This window comes from Gossypium hirsutum, chromosome A06 (genome assembly GCF_007990345.1).
Source record: "Gossypium hirsutum isolate 1008001.06 chromosome A06, Gossypium_hirsutum_v2.1, whole genome shotgun sequence".
In the NCBI taxonomy this organism is placed as follows: Eukaryota; Viridiplantae; Streptophyta; class Magnoliopsida; order Malvales; family Malvaceae; genus Gossypium; species Gossypium hirsutum.
Genome location: NC_053429.1, coordinates 1,169,215 through 1,188,158, shown reverse-complemented (window position 1 = coordinate 1,188,158; position 18,944 = coordinate 1,169,215). Strand labels below are relative to the sequence as shown.

Genomic DNA, 18,944 nt, shown 5'->3' with positions numbered 1-18,944 from the left:
AATATTCTAACGAAGTCTAGAGTAATTCAGAGATATCTAAGATAGTCCATTAACCCAGTGGTGCCAAAAAAATTAAATGACTAGAAAAAATAAAATTGAATAATTGAGTAATAATTTTATAACTTTTTATAATTATGTGATAAAAAATTTACTAATAATTGGGTGACTATTAGTGTAATTTACCCAAAATTTTAAAATTAAAAAATATATATATATAAAAACTTAAAATAACCAAATTAAAATAAATGAATATATCAACTAATAGTAAAATTTAACCAATTTTATTCAAATAATACAAGAATTGGCTACATATTTTAGTTATATAAAATATGGTGCATAAACGGAAATTCAACATTCGATAATACATTATTTATTGAAGAAAAAACATGACACATTTGACAAAGCCCCTGCATTGACGAATATTCCAGTATACTTAAAAGCTTGCTTTATTTAACGACTTTATGGTAATGGCAGCCCCAAACGTCGATGTCCCAACTTCAATCTCAAACGTATCATAACGTCGGAAAAGTTCCACCACAAACAACCTAGAAATCAACACCAAAAATTCCTTACCGGCACACTGTTTATTCTCCACCGTCGGATGCTCCGTTTCCGGTCCGTTCGACCAAAACACATGTTTCAACAATTTCTCCCCTTCAACACCCATAAACCTCTCCGGTACAAACTCTTCAGCTCTTTCAAATATTATCGGATCTTTGGTCGCAAACGGTTGGTACCCGAATAACATCTCCCCTTTTTTCACTTCGAAAACGGCGTCGTGACTTTCAATCAACAAATCCACCTTCGCTTTTGCATATTGCGCCGGCACCGGTGGTTCAATACGGAAAGCTTCGTACACCACCGATTTCATCAACGGCATTTGTTCCATTGCACCCAAACTTAATTCTCCACCATTGGATTTGATCACCGACCTGATCTCTTTTGCTAATGAACGGTGTAGGTCCGGTCCGGCATTACCGATCCATTTCAATATATTGGGGAAGAAGATTTTCATGCCGCCGAAGGTATTAAAGCACGTAGCGAATAAAAGATTATGACAAGCTTCTTCACGTGAAATACCCATTTTTTCAGCTTCATCAAGAACAGAACCGGCCGATTCGTAGAAAAAATCGTATAATCTTTTGTAGTCTTTTTTCACAAGAAAAGATGGCAATGGAAACGTATGAATTAAAAGATCTTCTATATATTTGGGTAAACCAAGGGAAAGAACCGGAGCGAGTTGAAATAATACCCATTTAGCGATCAAACTCGGACCGTCGGTTCCGAGTTTAGTATCAACCGGGTTTGAACCGAAATAAGCTCTACCTAAGAAATTAAATGCAGCTTGTTCATTAGGTTTCTCAAAACTACTTTGGCCCTTTTCATAGAGTTCATTTTCGACCGTTTTGAATAACTCAGTGTAACACGCTTCAAACTCAGGGAAAACTCGGTTACTACTCGATTTCAAGAGAAAAAAAAGTAGTTGTTTGAGTTTAGTGTGTTTGGGTTCGGACGGATCAAGATAGGATAAAATCCGATACCCGCCGGTGAGGTTGGTTGATGGCATGTAAGTACCGGTGAAAAGGTTTTTCTTTTCAACTTTCGATACGTCGAAAAGGATTGGAAAGCTCTTTCCATCGAGTAAAGCGATAACTTTAGGATTCGAAGCGATGAATGGACCTGGTGGCATGTTGGTTCGGAGTACTGTCGATTGGTATTTTTGAATTTTGGATTTGAAAAACTTATCCCGACCTTGGTTGTAGAAATAATCGAGCCGGTCTTTGATTGGACCAATGAAAGGTAGCCCATAATCACCTGGAATTTTCTTCACCGGAAGCTTGGTTTCTCCGGTTTCAGACGGGAGCGTTGTATCGGAAATCGAGCTTGTAATTGGCTCAACGATGGCACCACGTGAAGCCATTAGAAGGTTTTAAAGAATTACTGATTTCTTGAAAGAGAAGTATGGAATTAGCTAGGGTTTAAAGAAACAAATATGGCTTTGGAAAGGTGATGTGAATTGCAATTAGAGAGCCAAATCTAGTATCTACTTATAGTAGTGGCATGGCCTATAGCAATGACAAAAACATTGATCACTCGTGAAATGTGTGCATTATTTGGAATTAAAATTATGGTGGATCGTGAAATCCACATATATATGATTATTAAAAGAATTTAAGTTACATTATACTTAAAATCATTAAATTATAAATAAATTTATATTTTAGTTATAAGTTTTTTTCTAAAAGACTAGTTAACAAACTCCAAGCAACGATTCGAGGATTAATACGGTAGATTAGTACCCATCAATAAATAGAAGAACGTACCTTAGATCTAAGTCAATTTGACGGTTAGTGCCAGAGATCATAGAAGCAAGTTGTTTGGATTTTGGTTTTGTTGAGTGTTTTTGTGTGTCTGTCTTTAAAGGGTGTTAATTTCTCTATTTATATGATATGGTTTCCAGATGTGATGTCGTAGATTGGCCCCCATGCATGCTAACACATACTCTATTCTAGGGTTAACATGTGTTTTCTACATATAAGTTCGCCAACATAGTAATGCGAACCCACCTCATACGAGTTCATGGGAGGATTCGAACTCATCACTGTGGGAACCCAAGATGAGAACTATGCAAGCTACGAGTCGGTCCCAGTCGGGTAATCAAGTAGCGGGTCGATCATGGCGAACACCATAACAAGTTTACAAATTTGCAACGTTTAAAGTTGTTTTATAAAAAAAAAATTGAATTGTAAAAGAGAAGGTTATTTATCATTTTGTAATTTTTTAAAGTTGAGAGGCTAAAATTTAAATTTACTAATAATTTAGTTACTTTGAGTTTACCCAAAAATTATAATAAGCTTTTGAAAATATGTTTCTATTTTGAGCATATTTTACTTGTGTCTTGATTATCTTGATGAGGAAAAAAACAAAGGTCTTTTACACCACATGCACGTGTTAGTAGTTGTTGATATGTTTGAACTAAACTGTGTTTAATTTATATGATACTCAAGTTTCTATTTATTTTTTATTTATAGCTCTAAAAGGTATTTTTAAAGAAAAATTAAAAAATTTAATTTAATTTAAATTTAAAAAATTTAATTTAATTTACTCTAACTTATTTCCCATCCAATTGAATTCTTACAGTTACGGAAATCGTATTTGATTAAATTTTTTTTAAAATTTTATCGTACCTACAGTGTGTTTCTCATGATAAATTTAAAAAATTTACGGTCGGAATTAAATTATAAATTTAAAAAAAATTAAAATATAAAATTTATAATATATTTTTATATTTTTATATTTTTTTAAGGTGCATAAAATAAATTATCATGTACAAATACATGAAAAATAATGCAAAAATATTTTTATTCGATCCACGAATCACAGCAACATCTTAGCCACCGTATTGGTTCCCATCTTCATTTATGGAGTTTTTCTGCTAAAATTTCATTTTTTTTCGACCGACGAATTTTTAAAAGGATTATATTATGATTTGTGATCTAATTATCCTCGTTTTGTTTATTTCGATATTAAATTTTAAAATTTAAATTATTCTTAAACTATTATTTTGTTATAATTTTAAATCGTATCACTTAACGTTCATTCGTATAATATGTTAAAATTACGATTTATTGTGAATTTATATGGATTCCTTCGAATATCCATTATTTGAATCAATATTACTTATTCAAATAACATATTCAGATATCTAAATTCACAATTTTAATACAGATTTGATTCAAATAATATGTAGATAATCTGAATTTATCGATTATAATATACTAAGGTTTGAACTCAACAGGATTTTTTTTACTTTAATATTGAGAAATATTTAAATATTTTAATATAGTATTAGTTGAAAGTATTTCAATACTAGAGATGTTCATGAGTCGGGCCGAGACTCAGCTCTAAAGAAACTTTCAAGCCTATTTGACTCGTCTAAAAATTTTATTTTAATATTCAAAAAATAATAAAAATATTTTTAATTGATATTTTATATATTTTATAATTCAATTTAAATCTTAAAAATATTATTTTATCATTTAATTTGAATTTGGTCCGAGTTAACCTAAGGTGTGAAAATTTTTGTCCAACTTGATCATAGTTGGGTCGGGCAGACAACCCGACCCTTAGACAGTTCTACTCGACACCCATCACCAGTCATATAAAAAACAAACCAATATACATTTTACATATCATGTGTCGATATCGGTAACAAAAGAATCAATCAAGCTAACGAATATTAAAGTAGTAACACTCGAGGTAAATTGTAGATGAAGTAATAACCCTCCACAAATGATAGATGTGAAGAACCCAGCAATAAACCGTGAACATGGAAAGAGTAATTCATGACAACATGATGTTGTACAGGTATCTATGTGATCAAGACCTAATTCGATTGTATTTATAGCTGCCTGCATCGAGAAAGTCGACAACATTGGATATCATTTACAAAAATGTTTGATGATATCTATATGACTTAAAATTATTCACTTATCGATTTTAATTTTAATGTTCAATTCGATATCTTAATTCGATTTTAAGATTCACTTTAATATTTAAATTTTTTAATTCTAATACTTTAAAATTTTCTTTCTCCCATTTAAGTATCCAAATTTAACTTCAATAACATTTTAATATCTTAAAATTTTTTTCCAATTAAATACCTGTATTTTTTATTAGTATACGTGTCAAATATTAATTAATTTATTTAATATAAATATTAAATTCGAACTCAAATATTAAATTAAATATTAATATTATTCATCAATGAGGAACACATTTTCCCATGATTGATCAAATCGAGGCTCTTGTCTGTTCACTAATCATCTTGGACCCGGGGGGTGGGGGTTGTTCCAAACCTTCAATTGTAGAGCAAAATTATAAATTTTATTTTGGACCGACCTAATTTAAAGGAAAAATTAATTCCTTCACTTCAATTGATTATATTGATTTTTTTTGTCGATTGAATTTTAATTCGGTTGACGTTAATATTACTATTTATATAAAAGAATTTAAGTTTGAATATGTTGAAACACGTTTTTCTTTTTATTTATGAAATATAATTATTTCAAGTACTATATCAACTTAGAAACTTTTAAATACCTTCACAATTAAATTAAATTTAAAAAAATTATATTAATAAATGTAAAAATAGAACGTTCATAATGACAATGTATCGTAAAGAATTTTATGTAAAAACCTTTTCGAAAAAAATTACGAGCAGAAAAGAAAAAAATTTAGTTTGTCGAATTCGAATGATACAAAAGAAAAAACAAATTATGTCTATTTATAAATTTAAAAACTTTATTTTAATTAAAATTAAATAAAAATAATATAATAAAATTAAAATACTTTATTCTAACCAGCCCCGCACCCCGATTGCGAATCTGAGACATAATCATCATTCTCTCGTCATTTCCATTCATAAATTAGAATGGCACGTTTTACAAGCACGTAATATGAAAAAATGTAAATCCCGGTATCACCAACTCCCCCCCCCCCAATTATCACATTGCATTTAACCTAGACAGTTACACCCACAAACTGCCAATAAATTAAAGATTAAAGAGTAAATATATATTTTATTATTAAAAATTAATATAATTGATAAAATAATTAAATAGTGACACATGTTATGTCACTTATATATCTTGTTAACATATAGAGACTAATTTTTAATAGTAGAAATGGATGAAATTTTTAACTGAAGAACGAATTTACTCTTTAATCTAACATATAATGATTAATTTACCCATCCTTTTAATAGGAAAACAAAATATAACAAGGATCTACATAGTAATTTTACCACAATTACTTTCAAAGGATTTTATTTATTCCGCCATCATTTTCAAAATGTGGGTAAATTACATTAAAAGAAATATTTATGTAAGTTTACTTTAATGTGTTATATCATTGAACTTATCTACTTTGTTGGCATCTTATATTTAAATCTTTTAAAGGATTTTATTAATTTCACCATCATTTTCATAATGTGGTTAAATTACATAAAATAAATATTTATGTCAATTTATTTTTAACTTGTTTTATCATTGAGCTTATCAACTACTTTGTTGAGATATATTATTATCTTTTGAATTTAGTAATTTAATATTTTTTAATTTAGTTATTGAATTTTAATATTATATCACTTTATTATCTAAAATTAAAAATATATGTGTCGATTGAGTCTTAACTCGATTAGCATATGTATTGCAGAAGGACGTAGATTCTAGTGCGCTAAAGTACATTATCCTCCTATTTATAAGTTGATGAGAGAGTATAGGTAGTTTTAGACATAGTGTTAAAAAGAATAAATATAATCAAAACTTATAATGAGCTTATTAAAAATATAATATTTTATTTTTATATAATGACGTGAAATAATTTTAAAATATCACGTCATCACGCTTTAATAGAATACAAATTCACTGATTAAATTAAAAAAATTATTGAATTTCAAAAATTTAAATGCTAAATTGAATTGAGTTATTAAGTTTAAGAAAGAAATGGAATAAAAAGGTGGTGGGGGTCTTTTTCTAAGACCATTTGGATGTCTGGCTGGATTGTGGTACCAAAAATGCCAGTGCTTACTCGTATTTTGTCTTTGTTTTTATTTATTTATTACAAAACATCCTTTAAATTATTGCCTTTTTCAGAAATAATTGTTAAAATTCAGTGCATTATTTTCTTATCCTATTATTTTTTAATATATAAATTATAGAGAATCTTTCATGAATTATATAAAATTAATTTATATTATATTCGGGTTTGAATCTCCTCTTTAAGAATTATGATGTGTGAGTCTTTCTTTCATCATATGCGTATGTTTTGTGTGAGTTTAATCTGGTTCTTCGTTTGATGTACTTTGTATTAATAAGGAGCTCGATCCAAAATAATCATAAAAATAAGTGTTTTCACTCGTTGAAACCAAAATTTAGTTCAAAAATTTTAATTTGTTTTTTTTAAAAGATTATACATGAATTTTGATCTAACATGCAATATCATATATGGACTTTGATTTTGTGTAATTTTGTACATAAAATTTTGATTTGATTCAACTTTCACGAATCACTAACAACGTTATCGAATTAACACTATTTTACGTTGATATATTGTATACATAAACATTTATATTAATCTAATATGAAAATAAATATATGTATTCATTTCTTGAAATGTGTACAATTGAATTAAAATCAAAATTTTATATATACATATAAATCGTAATTTCAAGTTTCATGTATGTAATTGTACACTGGACTAAAGTTCATGTATATATTTAATATTTATCCCAAAAAAAACTAGATTTAAGACATGACATGTTGTTAAGCCCTTTAATTTTGGGCCTAACAATAAATAACCCAATTTCCGACATGTTATACATTCTAATGGGCTAAAACCCCAAAACCCACCTTGTGGGGGGTTTAAGCAATGAACAAAAACAAATCATCTTCATCAACCAACTCCCCTAAAACCCTAAAAAAATGGAACTTCAATCCGTTTGCCATAGCTTTCATGCCCCAAGGTTCAAATTCCCCAATTATCGTCGCTTTTCCTTTCAATCTGTAAGTAAATTCTCTCCCAAATTTCCCCTTTTTGATTTTTTTACCCGTATATTAGTTTCATCAATGGCGGAAGCTAACTCTTTGTCTCCAATTTCCAGAATTTGAAGCCCCCTATCACCAACCTCACACTAAGAACTCGAAATCCCAGGCTTCAACATGTATCAAAATGTAATCTTTTTTTGTTTTTATTTCTGGGTTTTTACCTTTTTAGTGTTTCAACCATGTTAATTTTTTTAAAATTCAGGGTCTTTTACACGTGAAGTGAAAAAGATAGTGTGTGTTTCTGGTTCTAATTCAAACCCAATATCTGTTGGGGTTGAACCGTTTCGTGGAAAATCCGGTTCAGTTTCCTTCCATGGGTTAACTCATCAGCTTGTTGAAGAGAACAAATTAATGTCAGCTCCATTCCAAGAAGAAAAAGGATCTTTACTTTGGGTATTAGCACCTGTTGCATTGATTTGTTCATTGATTGTTCCTCAATTTTTCCTTAGCAATGCAATTGAAGCTTTCTTCAAGGATGAGACACTCATAGGTACTTTATAATTCAACTTAAAATACTTTTTTTTTTTGCTTGCTTTAATGTAGATGGTTTTTTGTAGTTGGCATCTTTGCGTTCTGTTCATGTTTTTGCCTATAGTTATTAGTGAAAAAAGGAAGGTTGAGATTAAAACATGTCATTGCTATAGCTTTTAAGTTTTTGTTTGAGCTCCACATTGAGATAAACCATTGAAAATGTTATCCTGTCGTAGGATCTTTACTTGGATTGATACTGTGTTTCATTGATGTAATTGCATTGCTTGATTTCAAGTTTCAACCCTTTGTTTCCCTTGTTAGTAGTAACTTCTGTAGACGTTTTGGCCTATAAGTGTTAGATAAAAAGGGGGTCAATACAAAACATGCCATTGCCGTCACGGGATCGTTACTTGGCTCGATACAGTGTTTCATGGATGTAATTAGGTTGCATGATTTCAAGTTTCAACCCTTTTTGCCCCTTCTTGTTTTATGCGGTAGTAGTATCTTCCATAGACGTTTTGGCCTATAAGTATTAAAGAAAAAAGGGGGTTAATACAAAACACGCCATTGCTATTAGCTTTAAAGTTTTTATTTGAGCTCGACATCGGGATGAAAAACCTGATAGTTAGAGCTTGTTTAAATGTTCATTTAGCCAATTCGATTGGTACGGGTAATTCAGTGCGTGTTGTTTGAATAAAGAACTGATTTCGTTGTATTGCATGATTATGTCTTTGCAGAAATTGTCTCATCGTTTTCCTTTGAAGTGATGTTCTATATCGGTCTTGGGATGTTCCTACTTGTGACTGATCATGTTCAAAGACCATATTTACAATTCAGCGCCAAGAGATGGGGTCTCATTACTGGACTCAAGGGGTACCTAACATCGGCATTCTTGTCAATGGGTTTCAAGGTTATTGCTCCTCTCGTTGCCGTCTACGTAACTTGGCCGGTACTCGGCTTCCCGACATTGGTTGCAGTGGCTCCTTTCCTAGCAGGCTGTGCTGCTCAATTTGCATTTGAGATGGCTCTCGAAAAACGACAGTCATGCTGTTGGCCCCTTCTTCCTATTATTTTCGAGGTATTTGGTTTTTCACTGGATTCACTCATTCAAATTCATTCTAAAAGATCAAATAAGATGATCCATGACTTTCTAATCGATATTGCAGGTGTATAGATTGTATCAGTTGACAAGAGCTACTCAATTCATTCAACATTTTTTGTTGCTGATGAAAGATTCACCCAGAACCCCAGAGATGTTCGAGAGAGGTGGTGCACTGATTGGAATGATCGGAACTTTCCAAGCCCTTGCCGTGGTTTGCCTTTGGTCGTTGATAACATTTCTCCTAAGGCTTTTTCCTTCCAGACCTGTTGCAGAGAACTATTGATATTTGTAAGTTTGGTTTTACATTATCCATGGTTCTTTGTTGGTTATAAATCATCAAATTATTCTCCATGCATATCCATGAAACTCCGATCAATGCACGTTCGTTTGAAGTACATAACCAAGAAATTTTGGGGTCATCCTCGAAAATGAGGATACCATTAGTAATGGAAGCCTTTCATTTCTTTTTCTTTTTTCATAAACGAAAGAATATTTCTTAAATATTCGATTTTGTCCTCTCAAGACTAAAGATGATATAATATGTTCTTGAAATGCTTTTGCTTTGAACATAATGAACTACTCTAGTTCTTCAAGGGCCTTTATTGTAGTACTTATTCTTTTAGGGGCGCATGGTCGCGAAGATTGCTTTGAGCCGATAATCTTAGTGCTAAGATTCCGGAACATAGAAGTACTCTCAATATTAAGTAATATTATATTCCGATAATCCTATTATCTCGTTTTTTTTTTCTATAAAAAAATTATAGTAATTTTATAGATTTTTTTTGTTGTGTATTTCAAAGAAATTTAATTTCAAAGTAGAATATGCCCTCCATATGTTTCGGATAATTAAGTCAAATGATGCTTTGGTATAATTCTAAATGAATTTAGAATCAAAATCATTGAAAATGTAACATAAAAAATAAATATGTCACAATTATACCATTATTACATAAAAAAATATGTCGAAATTTTACAATTTTTTTTAAACATGTTAGAAGAATAATACAAATATACTTTTTTTTTGTTCTTTTTTCTTCCCTATTTTCACTATTTTCTTTTTATTTCTTTCTTCATAACAAATCTGAAAACCTAAATAATCCTTCCAACTTTTTTAAATATTTAGGGATAACAATGAATAATACGGATATTTAGATTAATACAAATAAAATCGATACGAAAAAAACTTTTATTTTTCACAAATGAAATTGTCTTCTTTAGGTAAAAGTACTATGAATGTTCTTATAGTGGAGTTGGAATGTATTTTATCTCTTTTTACTTAAAAAATAGATATATTAGTTCATGTACGTTAAATTAAAGAATAAATTAATCTTTTTATAAAATATTTTCTCAATTTATACTATTAAAAATTGGTTTATATACGTCAGTATGAAGTACACATGGCATGTCACGTGTCATTGTCTTGTTATTTTATCAATCATGCTAGTTTTTTAACAATAAAAATAGAAGAATTTTTTAACAGAAAATATCAATTTACTCTTTAATCTAACATAAAACTACTAATTTATTCAATTTTTTAAGTTAAAAGGGCATAAAAAATGAAATAATTTCCTTAAAAAAATCTTGGAAAAATAATTTTAACATCACGAGTTCACGACAGAATCTAAGATGTTTCATAGAAAACACCTGTCTAGTTTTTCTTTTTCTTTTTCTTTTTTTATTTTGGTATTATAAATAAGAAATAAATATCTCTCTTTTTTTATTTTTAGGTGAAATAAATAAATATCCTCTTTAAACAACGGTGGTAATTAATTCTCACTATTTTCATTACAGACAAAGTTGAAGTAAATGGTCAAAAAACCAATCACTAATCAACACGTGTTGCCGTCGATTATTTTCCGTTGATGGAACCTCCAATTTCCTCGGCAATGGTCAGCAGCCAGCCCTTTTGTTCTATGCATATGAAAAATAAAATAAATAAATAAAATACTCCAAAATTTAGGGGCTGACACGTGTTTGGCTCACAGCTAAGCTGAGCCCACGGGAAGAGAAAATTGAAAATCGCCACGTGACGTAATTTCTTATGGTCAAAATTTGATTTTGGTCCTTCTACTTTATTTAAATTTGGAATTTAGTCTTTGTGCTTTAATTTATATAATTTGATTTTTTTTTGCTTTTATAATATCGTTAATTAGTCCAAATAATTAATACAGTTAACTATTCTAGTTAAAATTTTGCTTCTTTCTTCATTCCTTGTGTTACTTTTCTTGGTTGAGCAAGATTAGTATTTTCGTTTAGAGCATATTATCGGTCTGTATTTCATAAGTTTTGAACGAGGGACAATTTCTTTACTTGCCCCCTAGCTCCGGTCCTATACGCCAACCTCATCTTGGTTGCCATCCTAGCCATCCGTTTTGGGCGTATAATATATATATATATGCCAATTGGTTCAAATTTAATATCTTTCGATGCAATAGTTATATGACAAGTTGATCTTTTATTATATAATTTTATCTTTGAGCGCTCGAGGTTTTAGTTATTTTAGAGCAGTTCTCTCGTTTACTATGATTTAACTAATGACTAAACTCATTTCATTGAAACTTTTATTGTGAGGAGCATTTGGTATTACAAAATAAACCAATTTTAAAATGGGATAATATGCTTGATAAGACGAGTTATAGTATCATAAGTGTTTCTTCATACAAACTTCTATGAATCTAATCTGTTATTCTTCGTGTTTTATGAGCAAGTTCCCTTTTAACATGCCAACATTTCAATAAGAACAATTCATTGTATTGACTATCAAAATTAACTTATGACATTATAAAAATAGATAATTAAAATATAGTAACTAAATTGGTAAAAGCATCACGGAGTCCCTCATGCTAAGAGCGAGATTGCATTTTGCCCCCTTTACTAAAAAAATAAGCAAATTCATCCCTATACGTTAAATTAAAGAGCAAATTGATCCTTCTATTAAAAATTTCATCCATTTTGCCAATTAAAAACTAATCCTTGTATGTCATTAGTCACACTAGTTTTAACAGTAAAAACAGATATAACTAATTTGCTTATTTTTTGTGTAAAAAGAGTAAATTATAATCTGACTTCTACTACAGAGGCATTCATAGTACTTTTACTGAACTAAACCCAAATTTAAGCATAGTAAAAGGACCAAAATAAAAATTTGACCCATTCCGTCCAACTTCTTGATACACGCTATTCAAAACCCACCTCTCCAAGAATAAAAGTGCAAAAAGGCGACCCTCCCCAAATACCGACAAATAGCAACTAATATACTACGAATCTTCTTGTTCAAATTACATGCTATATAAAATGAACATAACCGACCACCACCATTCCCACACATAATACCTTCATCAAAAGCCAACAATGGCTACCGCCACCAATAGATTGCTCCGTACATCAAACAAGCCATTGGGTCATGTTTTCTCTTCTTCTTCATGGCCTTCATCGCCGTTGAAAACCGTGAGGTACACAACAAGCAAGGGAAGAGTTGATAATAAGAAAAATTGTGGGAGTAATGAGAGGAAACCGCCGGCGGTTTTCAAGCCTCCGGGGGCAACTACGACGGTGGAAACGGCAGCCGACGTAAAGAGAGTTGACCGGGGGAGAGAGTTGGCTTCTTTGATGGTGAAGGCTATGAATGGCATGCGTGAGATGGTTATAAAGCCGGTGTTGAAACTAAGACCTTGGAGATTACATGTTCAAATGGTCATTGAAAATGGTATCCTTAATTGTAGATTCTTCACCATATTTGCTGTTGTGGGATCTTTGCTTGGATCTATATTATGTTTCATGGAGGTAATAATTATTACATTACATGCTTTCAAGTTTTAAGGTCTCTTTGGGTCTAATTATACTCTTAGTCCTCTTACTATGTTGATAGTTTGATATGATTTGGATCTTTTACTTTTAGGTTAATATAATTCCGAGTCATTGAACTTGATTTTTTTTTGTCTAATTTAGCGTCTGAATTTGACAATTGAATCTATTTCAGTCTTTGAACTTGATAAATGTAAAAGTTTAATAATGTGACACAATCTCACAGTACCACAATCTCAAAGTGTCACATCATTAATTTTTTATGCCACAATTAATTTTGCAGGGAAGCTTTCTCATTATGGTGTCATATTTACAATATTTCCATAGCTTATTATCAAAAAAGTTGGATCAAGAACATATCATCCACCTTCTAATTGAAGCCATTGGTATTTCTCTTTTACCAATAACATACATATATTGTCTCTTTATATACATATATATTTCACTATTTATATACATTTTTGTTGAAATTTTTTGCAGATATGTTCTTGGTTGGAACCGCCATGCTTATGTTTGGGATGGGGCTTTACATCATGTTTGTGGGTTCCAAGACTTTGAAAGGAGGTGCTCCACTTCCAAGATCTAATTTGTTTGGTCTCTTCCATTTGAAGGTACTTTCTTTTATAAGTTTTTCGGGTTAATTGCCCCACGCCCCAAAATTATATAACAAATTTAATAATCCGTGTCAAATCCAAACTGACATCTAAAGCTAAAGTTGATGCCTACATATTATAAACAAATATCTACAAGCCTCATCTATCACATCCCTCGGTAAAATTATCATGAAGACCCCTATACTAGAAATTAGATTACACTTTACCCTCTTTACTCAAAAAAAATTAAATTAGTCCATATAAATTAGATCAAAGAACAAACCGATACTTCTATTAAAAATTTCATCCATTTCTATTGTTAAATTGATCATTGTACATTAGCATGAAGTACACGTGACAAACTACATGTAACAATCTAATTATTCCATCATGCAGGTCAATTTTTAACTATACGAGTGGATGAAATTTTTAATAGAAAAGATCAATTTGTTCTTTAATCTAACATATAAGGATTAATTTGTCCATAATTTTAATAGAAATGGCAAAATACAATCTGACTCTTAATATAAGTGCCTCTATGATACTTTTACTCACATCCCTCGTAACTTATAACAACACTCTACATCATCCCTCATAACAACACAATACATAGTAAGCTATCATTATGCGAACCCCCTATACCCTCAAATGATCAAATAAAATAACTCTCTTTCCCAATTTTCACCTCCCACCGGAGAACCTTATTTGGGATTTGACCACTGTTCGCGAACTTCTAGTAAAATTAACCCTACTTTTTTGCACATGTACCAAGAAGAAAACCTTCAAACATTTTAACATCATATTTTTTTTTCAGACACTCCCGGCTTGGGTTGAAATGAAATCAATTTCACAAGCAAAGTCAAAAATTGGGCATGCCATCATGATGATACTTCAAGTTGGAGTTTTGGAGAAATTCAAGGGCATACCAATTGTTACAAGCTTGGACCTTGCCTGCTTTGCTGCTTCAGTATTTGTTTCCTCAGCTTGTATATTCCTTCTGTCCAAGCTTTCAGTTGGCATCAGCATGCGAGATTAGATAGGCACCCCACATATACTATATATAATAATCATACATTCACAGAAGAAAAAAATATATACCTATTATTCTTTTGATCAATAATTCATTTTATAAGTAATATATACATATATATAGAGAGAGAGAGAGAGAGATGGTTAGCCAATACCAACTTGTGGTTGATTTTTACCCCCTTCTATTAAAATCGTGGTTAAGGGGACAATATGTGATTCATTGTAAAGGAATCTCTATTTAATAATCTATTTTATGGATTATATATTTCTTTGATTTTGATTCACTGTAGCATATATTTATTTTGATAAAGGTGTAAGGGGTTGTCCCGATTTGAAGTTGAGACCTATTGTAAACAAGAACTTACAACACAAGTCATTTGTCATTACATCAGTGGCTAGTTGATGTATACTACAACATATATAAGATTATATCATATTGTCTTGAAATGAGATATGACGAAAGATATATATATATATATTTGCACAGATAGAGCTCAAGGATCCCAAGAAAATGACAATATTAATGTCAAAATAGTAAAAAGAATAGGAAAAAATAATCATAAAAATCAGATTAGATGTCAGTGAATTGCTGATCATACTGTACGAAGTACATAACTTATCTCTCTTTTTTTGCTTTTTGATGGTTCCAACAGACTGCAGTGACCATGACTAACCTGCATATCCAGATCTCAGAACAATTAGTAGTTATCTTGGTTAAATTTGAAATGAAATATAGAATTTGTCTAGCTAAAGTTTGCTAATGATATTCTACCAGTGATCAGCAAGGCTAAGAGAATAGCAAAAGCTAACATCAGTTTGTCAAAGGCTTAGCTTTGCGTATGTGGCCCATGCTATTAACAAGATCTTTGCGTGTGCAGACGGGGAATGCATTGATGTTCTTAACCACTTTCAGCCGCCAGAGAACATATGGAAAGCTTAATTGATCCCTTGAAGTGAAACGAACAACCTCGTTAAACCATAGGCACATTAGCATATTTGTCAGAGTTGTATGCTCCCTCACAATGACAGAGGCTTCATTTAGAGCTGCATACGGAAAGAAACAAAAATACAGCAAAAGGCATATCATTTGCAGTTATCTAGTCGGGATCCAAGCAATTATATTTCTTCAGATAAGAAAAAGGTCTTAATGGTCTAGTGGCTTCCTTCCAATTACCGGCCTCACTCATGTTTGAGGTCGGTCCATAGCTAATCCCACCATGCTCAACCAGGGTGCAGAGCCTTAGGCAAGACCCAATTTTATCAACCCGTGGAATGGAGCATGGATAAAAGTTAAATATGCATAACAAATTTGCAACCCTTGAACACCAAGAGTGGTGGTGGACTCAACAATGTCAACTAGAGTGGTGATTGAATAATGAAAGCTATATTGCGGTAAAAATAACATGGAATCCCCCGTACTAGAAGTCAAATCGCATTTTGCCTCATTTTCTCAAAAAAGGGGCAAATTAGCCCCTATATGTTAGATCAAAGAGCTAATTGGTACTTTCTATTAAAAATTTCATCCATTTCTACTATTAAAAACAAGTGTAGTAGACGGACTGACCAAACAGTTACATAATGCATGCCACGCATATCTCATGCTGACATACAAAGACCAATTTTTAATAGTAAAAATGGATGAAATTTTTAACAGAAGAACCAATTCACTTTTTTATCTAATGTACAAAGACTAATTTGCTCACTTTTTTAATAAAGGGGGCAAAATGCAATTCGTCTCCCAATACAAGGGCCTCCATGGTACTTTTACCATATATTACTTATGGACTGAAATTATGAACGAATACCAGTTGTGCATCATCACTCCACCATTGACATCTAATATACTAATGGTTACTTGATGTTCTGGTTTCTTTTACACAATTAAGAATAAGAAGACGGAAGAATACCTTTCTTTCCATTAAATCTCTTGTCTGCAGGAAGACCATCCTTACGATACTGAGTAATTTGCACCTCAACTTCTTCTGGTGTGGCTTTGTGTTTCCTGACAACAGCCTTTGCCTCATCATAGACACTACTACGAGCTCCATGCTCTGAAATGGCAAGCACAGAATTCGTACGCAAAAGAAGTGCTTCTATCACACCTAAAGGATCCCTCCTGAATTGGGATTTTGAGTCTACCCATATAGAATACTTTGCATGAGGAAAGAGCCGATGCGGCAACATCTGATAGCCAAAAACTCATTAATATGATCTTCATGAAAATTCTCGGCATATGTATAGATAAAAGATGCGAAGGATCAAAGTAAACAACGGTGAGGGAAGAAAACGGCCATTACATGATGTAGGATGATCATACTTTCTCCAAGAACATCTAGGAAATTTGAGGTCAAAATTAATTTTAAACTACTGACTGCATGGATATATGAATATAATGATCTAAAGTTTCCAACAGAAGATATTGAAATGTAAAAAAAAATCTATTATTTCCCTGTTTATCTACACTAGATATGAATCATACCTTGGGAATTTTCCCATTCAACCTTTGGTCTACGAAAGGAAGGTTTTTCACAATCACGATACGCCATTTCCCTATAAATCCATCGTCACCAATCTTATTGCCCTGTAATTCTTGTGCCGCAAGTGTAATTTCATCCCAAAATGCAACATAGCAAACCTACATCAACAAAGAGCACAAGTTAAGCAAAGATTCAAAACCTTGAACATCTAATCTCGAAAGTAAGTCTTCAGCATCATTTACGATCTCACCTTTTTAAGTGATGCCTCTGACATTCCTATAGGTTGATAAAGATCATCTCCGCCACCAAACGCACAAGTAGAAACCGCAACTTTGCAACTTTGCATATAACTTTTGTCTTCATCAGATATTTTAAAACCACCATTTTCACTATAAAAACCGCAATGTATAACCGCAGTCTCATTCACCTGACCAAACAATTTCCATACAGATATAAGCATAATCTAAACACTGGGAAATAAAAAATAAAAAAAAGGCCATACTTTTGCAAGTTTAACATCAAAACCTTAAAGCTTTTCTCTCTCTCATCCATTGTTTGATTTCCGGTGAATAGATTAAATCGCGTGTCATTAATACGCTGCCAAGAGACGGTAGACTCCCCAGCACCGTATGGAGTTTCTTGATCCGATATGTACACTAATCTCTTAACAAGATTACTACTTGATTCTTCATTCAAAGGAAGCTCCAAATGCTCAAGTTCCTCAGCTGGTAGGAGCTTCAAGCAACCTGATAGATTCCAAAAACATTGCCATTCATTCATTCACTGACATACATATATACATACATACATACAGCCTACTTTGGTAACAATTTTGGACACAAAAAATGAAAAGATTTCACATTTCATTATAAACAAAGCTGAAAAAAGTGGGGTTTCATTTGATTGATATTCTACTTACGTTCTCTAACACCACCGACAACATGAGTGGTTGGATCTAACCGGTTCAAATTGCTTAGTTCCTTAAGTTTACTTATGGGTTCTATGTTACCCAACGAACCGGGTTTCTTCACTTCATTAACTCCCGAGTTGACAGCCAAACCGGGCTTTTTACCGATCCTGGTGGCCTCGAAAATCAGAAGGGCGGCGGCCGGCAGGAAAACGAGGAGTATCCAATATTTGACGAACCAACGAATGAGTAGTTGAGTGCACTCTGTCCGGCCACGTTGGTCACCGTGTTTCTTTCGTTTCCGTCGGACCCGAACCCGCATTCGACCCAGTTCATCGGGATCGTCATCTGAAACCGAGATTGAAATGCTGTTGTTGTTGAAGATTGAAGAGGACATTTGACGAGGAATGATGATTGAAAATTGAAAAAAAAATTCAAGAGATTTGATTTGGAACAATGGAAATTAAATTGGGAATTGGGGTTTAGGGGGGTCTATGGATTTTGAGATCAAAATCACTGGCGCTGAAAGTCGGGAACTTTAAAACTCTCTGAATGTATAACTCAGCTGCTAACTTGTTTGTCTTCCTTAACACTTTTGATTATTGGGCTTTCTTGATTTAAATTGGGCTGATAAGTTTTTCTTTCAAGAAGTGAGGTTATCAAGCCTCAAGCGTCAATTTAGCGATTGATATTGTATATTAATACATATTGACAAACAAAAATAAATATTTTTAATTTAATTTAATTTAAAACAAATTAAAAAATTATTTGAATTTAGTTCATAAATATGTAATATTTCAAAATTATTTTGTGGAAAAACAAAATTAAACTACAAAAAAAAAGAAAAATAATAATTTTCAATTGTCGTAAACTGTACGAATAGAAAATGTCACACAATAATGATTTTAATAGTTCAATAATTTAAATTATACTTGTGACACATTCTGACTCGAA

At 31.8% G+C, this 18,944-nt stretch overlaps 4 protein-coding genes across 5 annotated transcripts; 2 read left to right on the top strand and 2 right to left on the bottom strand.

The window, feature by feature from the left end:
- Nucleotides 1–259: 259 nt before the first annotated feature.
- LOC107935617 (allene oxide synthase 1, chloroplastic) lies at nt 260–2,020 on the bottom strand. The gene has a single exon (XM_041114780.1). The coding sequence runs from the start codon at nt 1,919–1,921 to the stop codon at nt 434–436; it is 1,488 nt and encodes a 495-aa protein (XP_040970714.1). The 5' UTR covers nt 1,922–2,020; the 3' UTR covers nt 260–433.
- A 5,362-nt stretch (nt 2,021–7,382) lies between these two features.
- LOC107943005 (uncharacterized) lies at nt 7,383–11,148 on the top strand. 2 transcript variants are annotated; one of them, XM_041114779.1, is made up of 6 exons: nt 7,407–7,565; nt 7,664–7,733; nt 7,810–8,097; nt 8,816–9,156; nt 9,245–9,468; nt 10,972–11,148. In XM_041114779.1, the coding sequence occupies exons 1-5, from the start codon at nt 7,485–7,487 to the stop codon at nt 9,461–9,463; spliced, it is 999 nt and encodes a 332-aa protein (XP_040970713.1). In that variant the 5' UTR covers nt 7,407–7,484; the 3' UTR covers nt 9,464–9,468; nt 10,972–11,148. The 2 variants fall into 2 exon arrangements, with proteins under 2 accessions (XP_016732224.1, XP_040970713.1); XM_016876735.2 differs by lacking the exon at nt 10,972–11,148 and having other exon boundaries at nt 7,383–7,565; nt 9,245–9,681.
- Nucleotides 11,149–12,455: 1,307 nt separating this feature from the next.
- LOC107943014 (uncharacterized) lies at nt 12,456–14,869 on the top strand. The gene is made up of 4 exons (XM_016876744.2): nt 12,456–12,963; nt 13,268–13,370; nt 13,465–13,595; nt 14,392–14,869. Exons 1-4 carry the CDS (start codon nt 12,532–12,534, stop codon nt 14,611–14,613), a joined length of 888 nt encoding a protein of 295 aa, XP_016732233.1. The 5' UTR covers nt 12,456–12,531; the 3' UTR covers nt 14,614–14,869.
- Nucleotides 14,870–15,060: 191 nt separating this feature from the next.
- LOC107943013 (probable hexosyltransferase MUCI70) lies at nt 15,061–18,578 on the bottom strand. The gene is made up of 7 exons (XM_016876743.2): nt 18,003–18,578; nt 17,609–17,829; nt 17,334–17,510; nt 17,086–17,241; nt 16,514–16,790; nt 15,379–15,650; nt 15,061–15,280 (listed from the first exon to the last, which is right to left on the bottom strand). The coding sequence occupies exons 1-6, from the start codon at nt 18,385–18,387 to the stop codon at nt 15,418–15,420; spliced, it is 1,449 nt and encodes a 482-aa protein (XP_016732232.1). The 5' UTR covers nt 18,388–18,578; the 3' UTR covers nt 15,061–15,280; nt 15,379–15,417.
- Nucleotides 18,579–18,944: the final 366 nt, after the last annotated feature.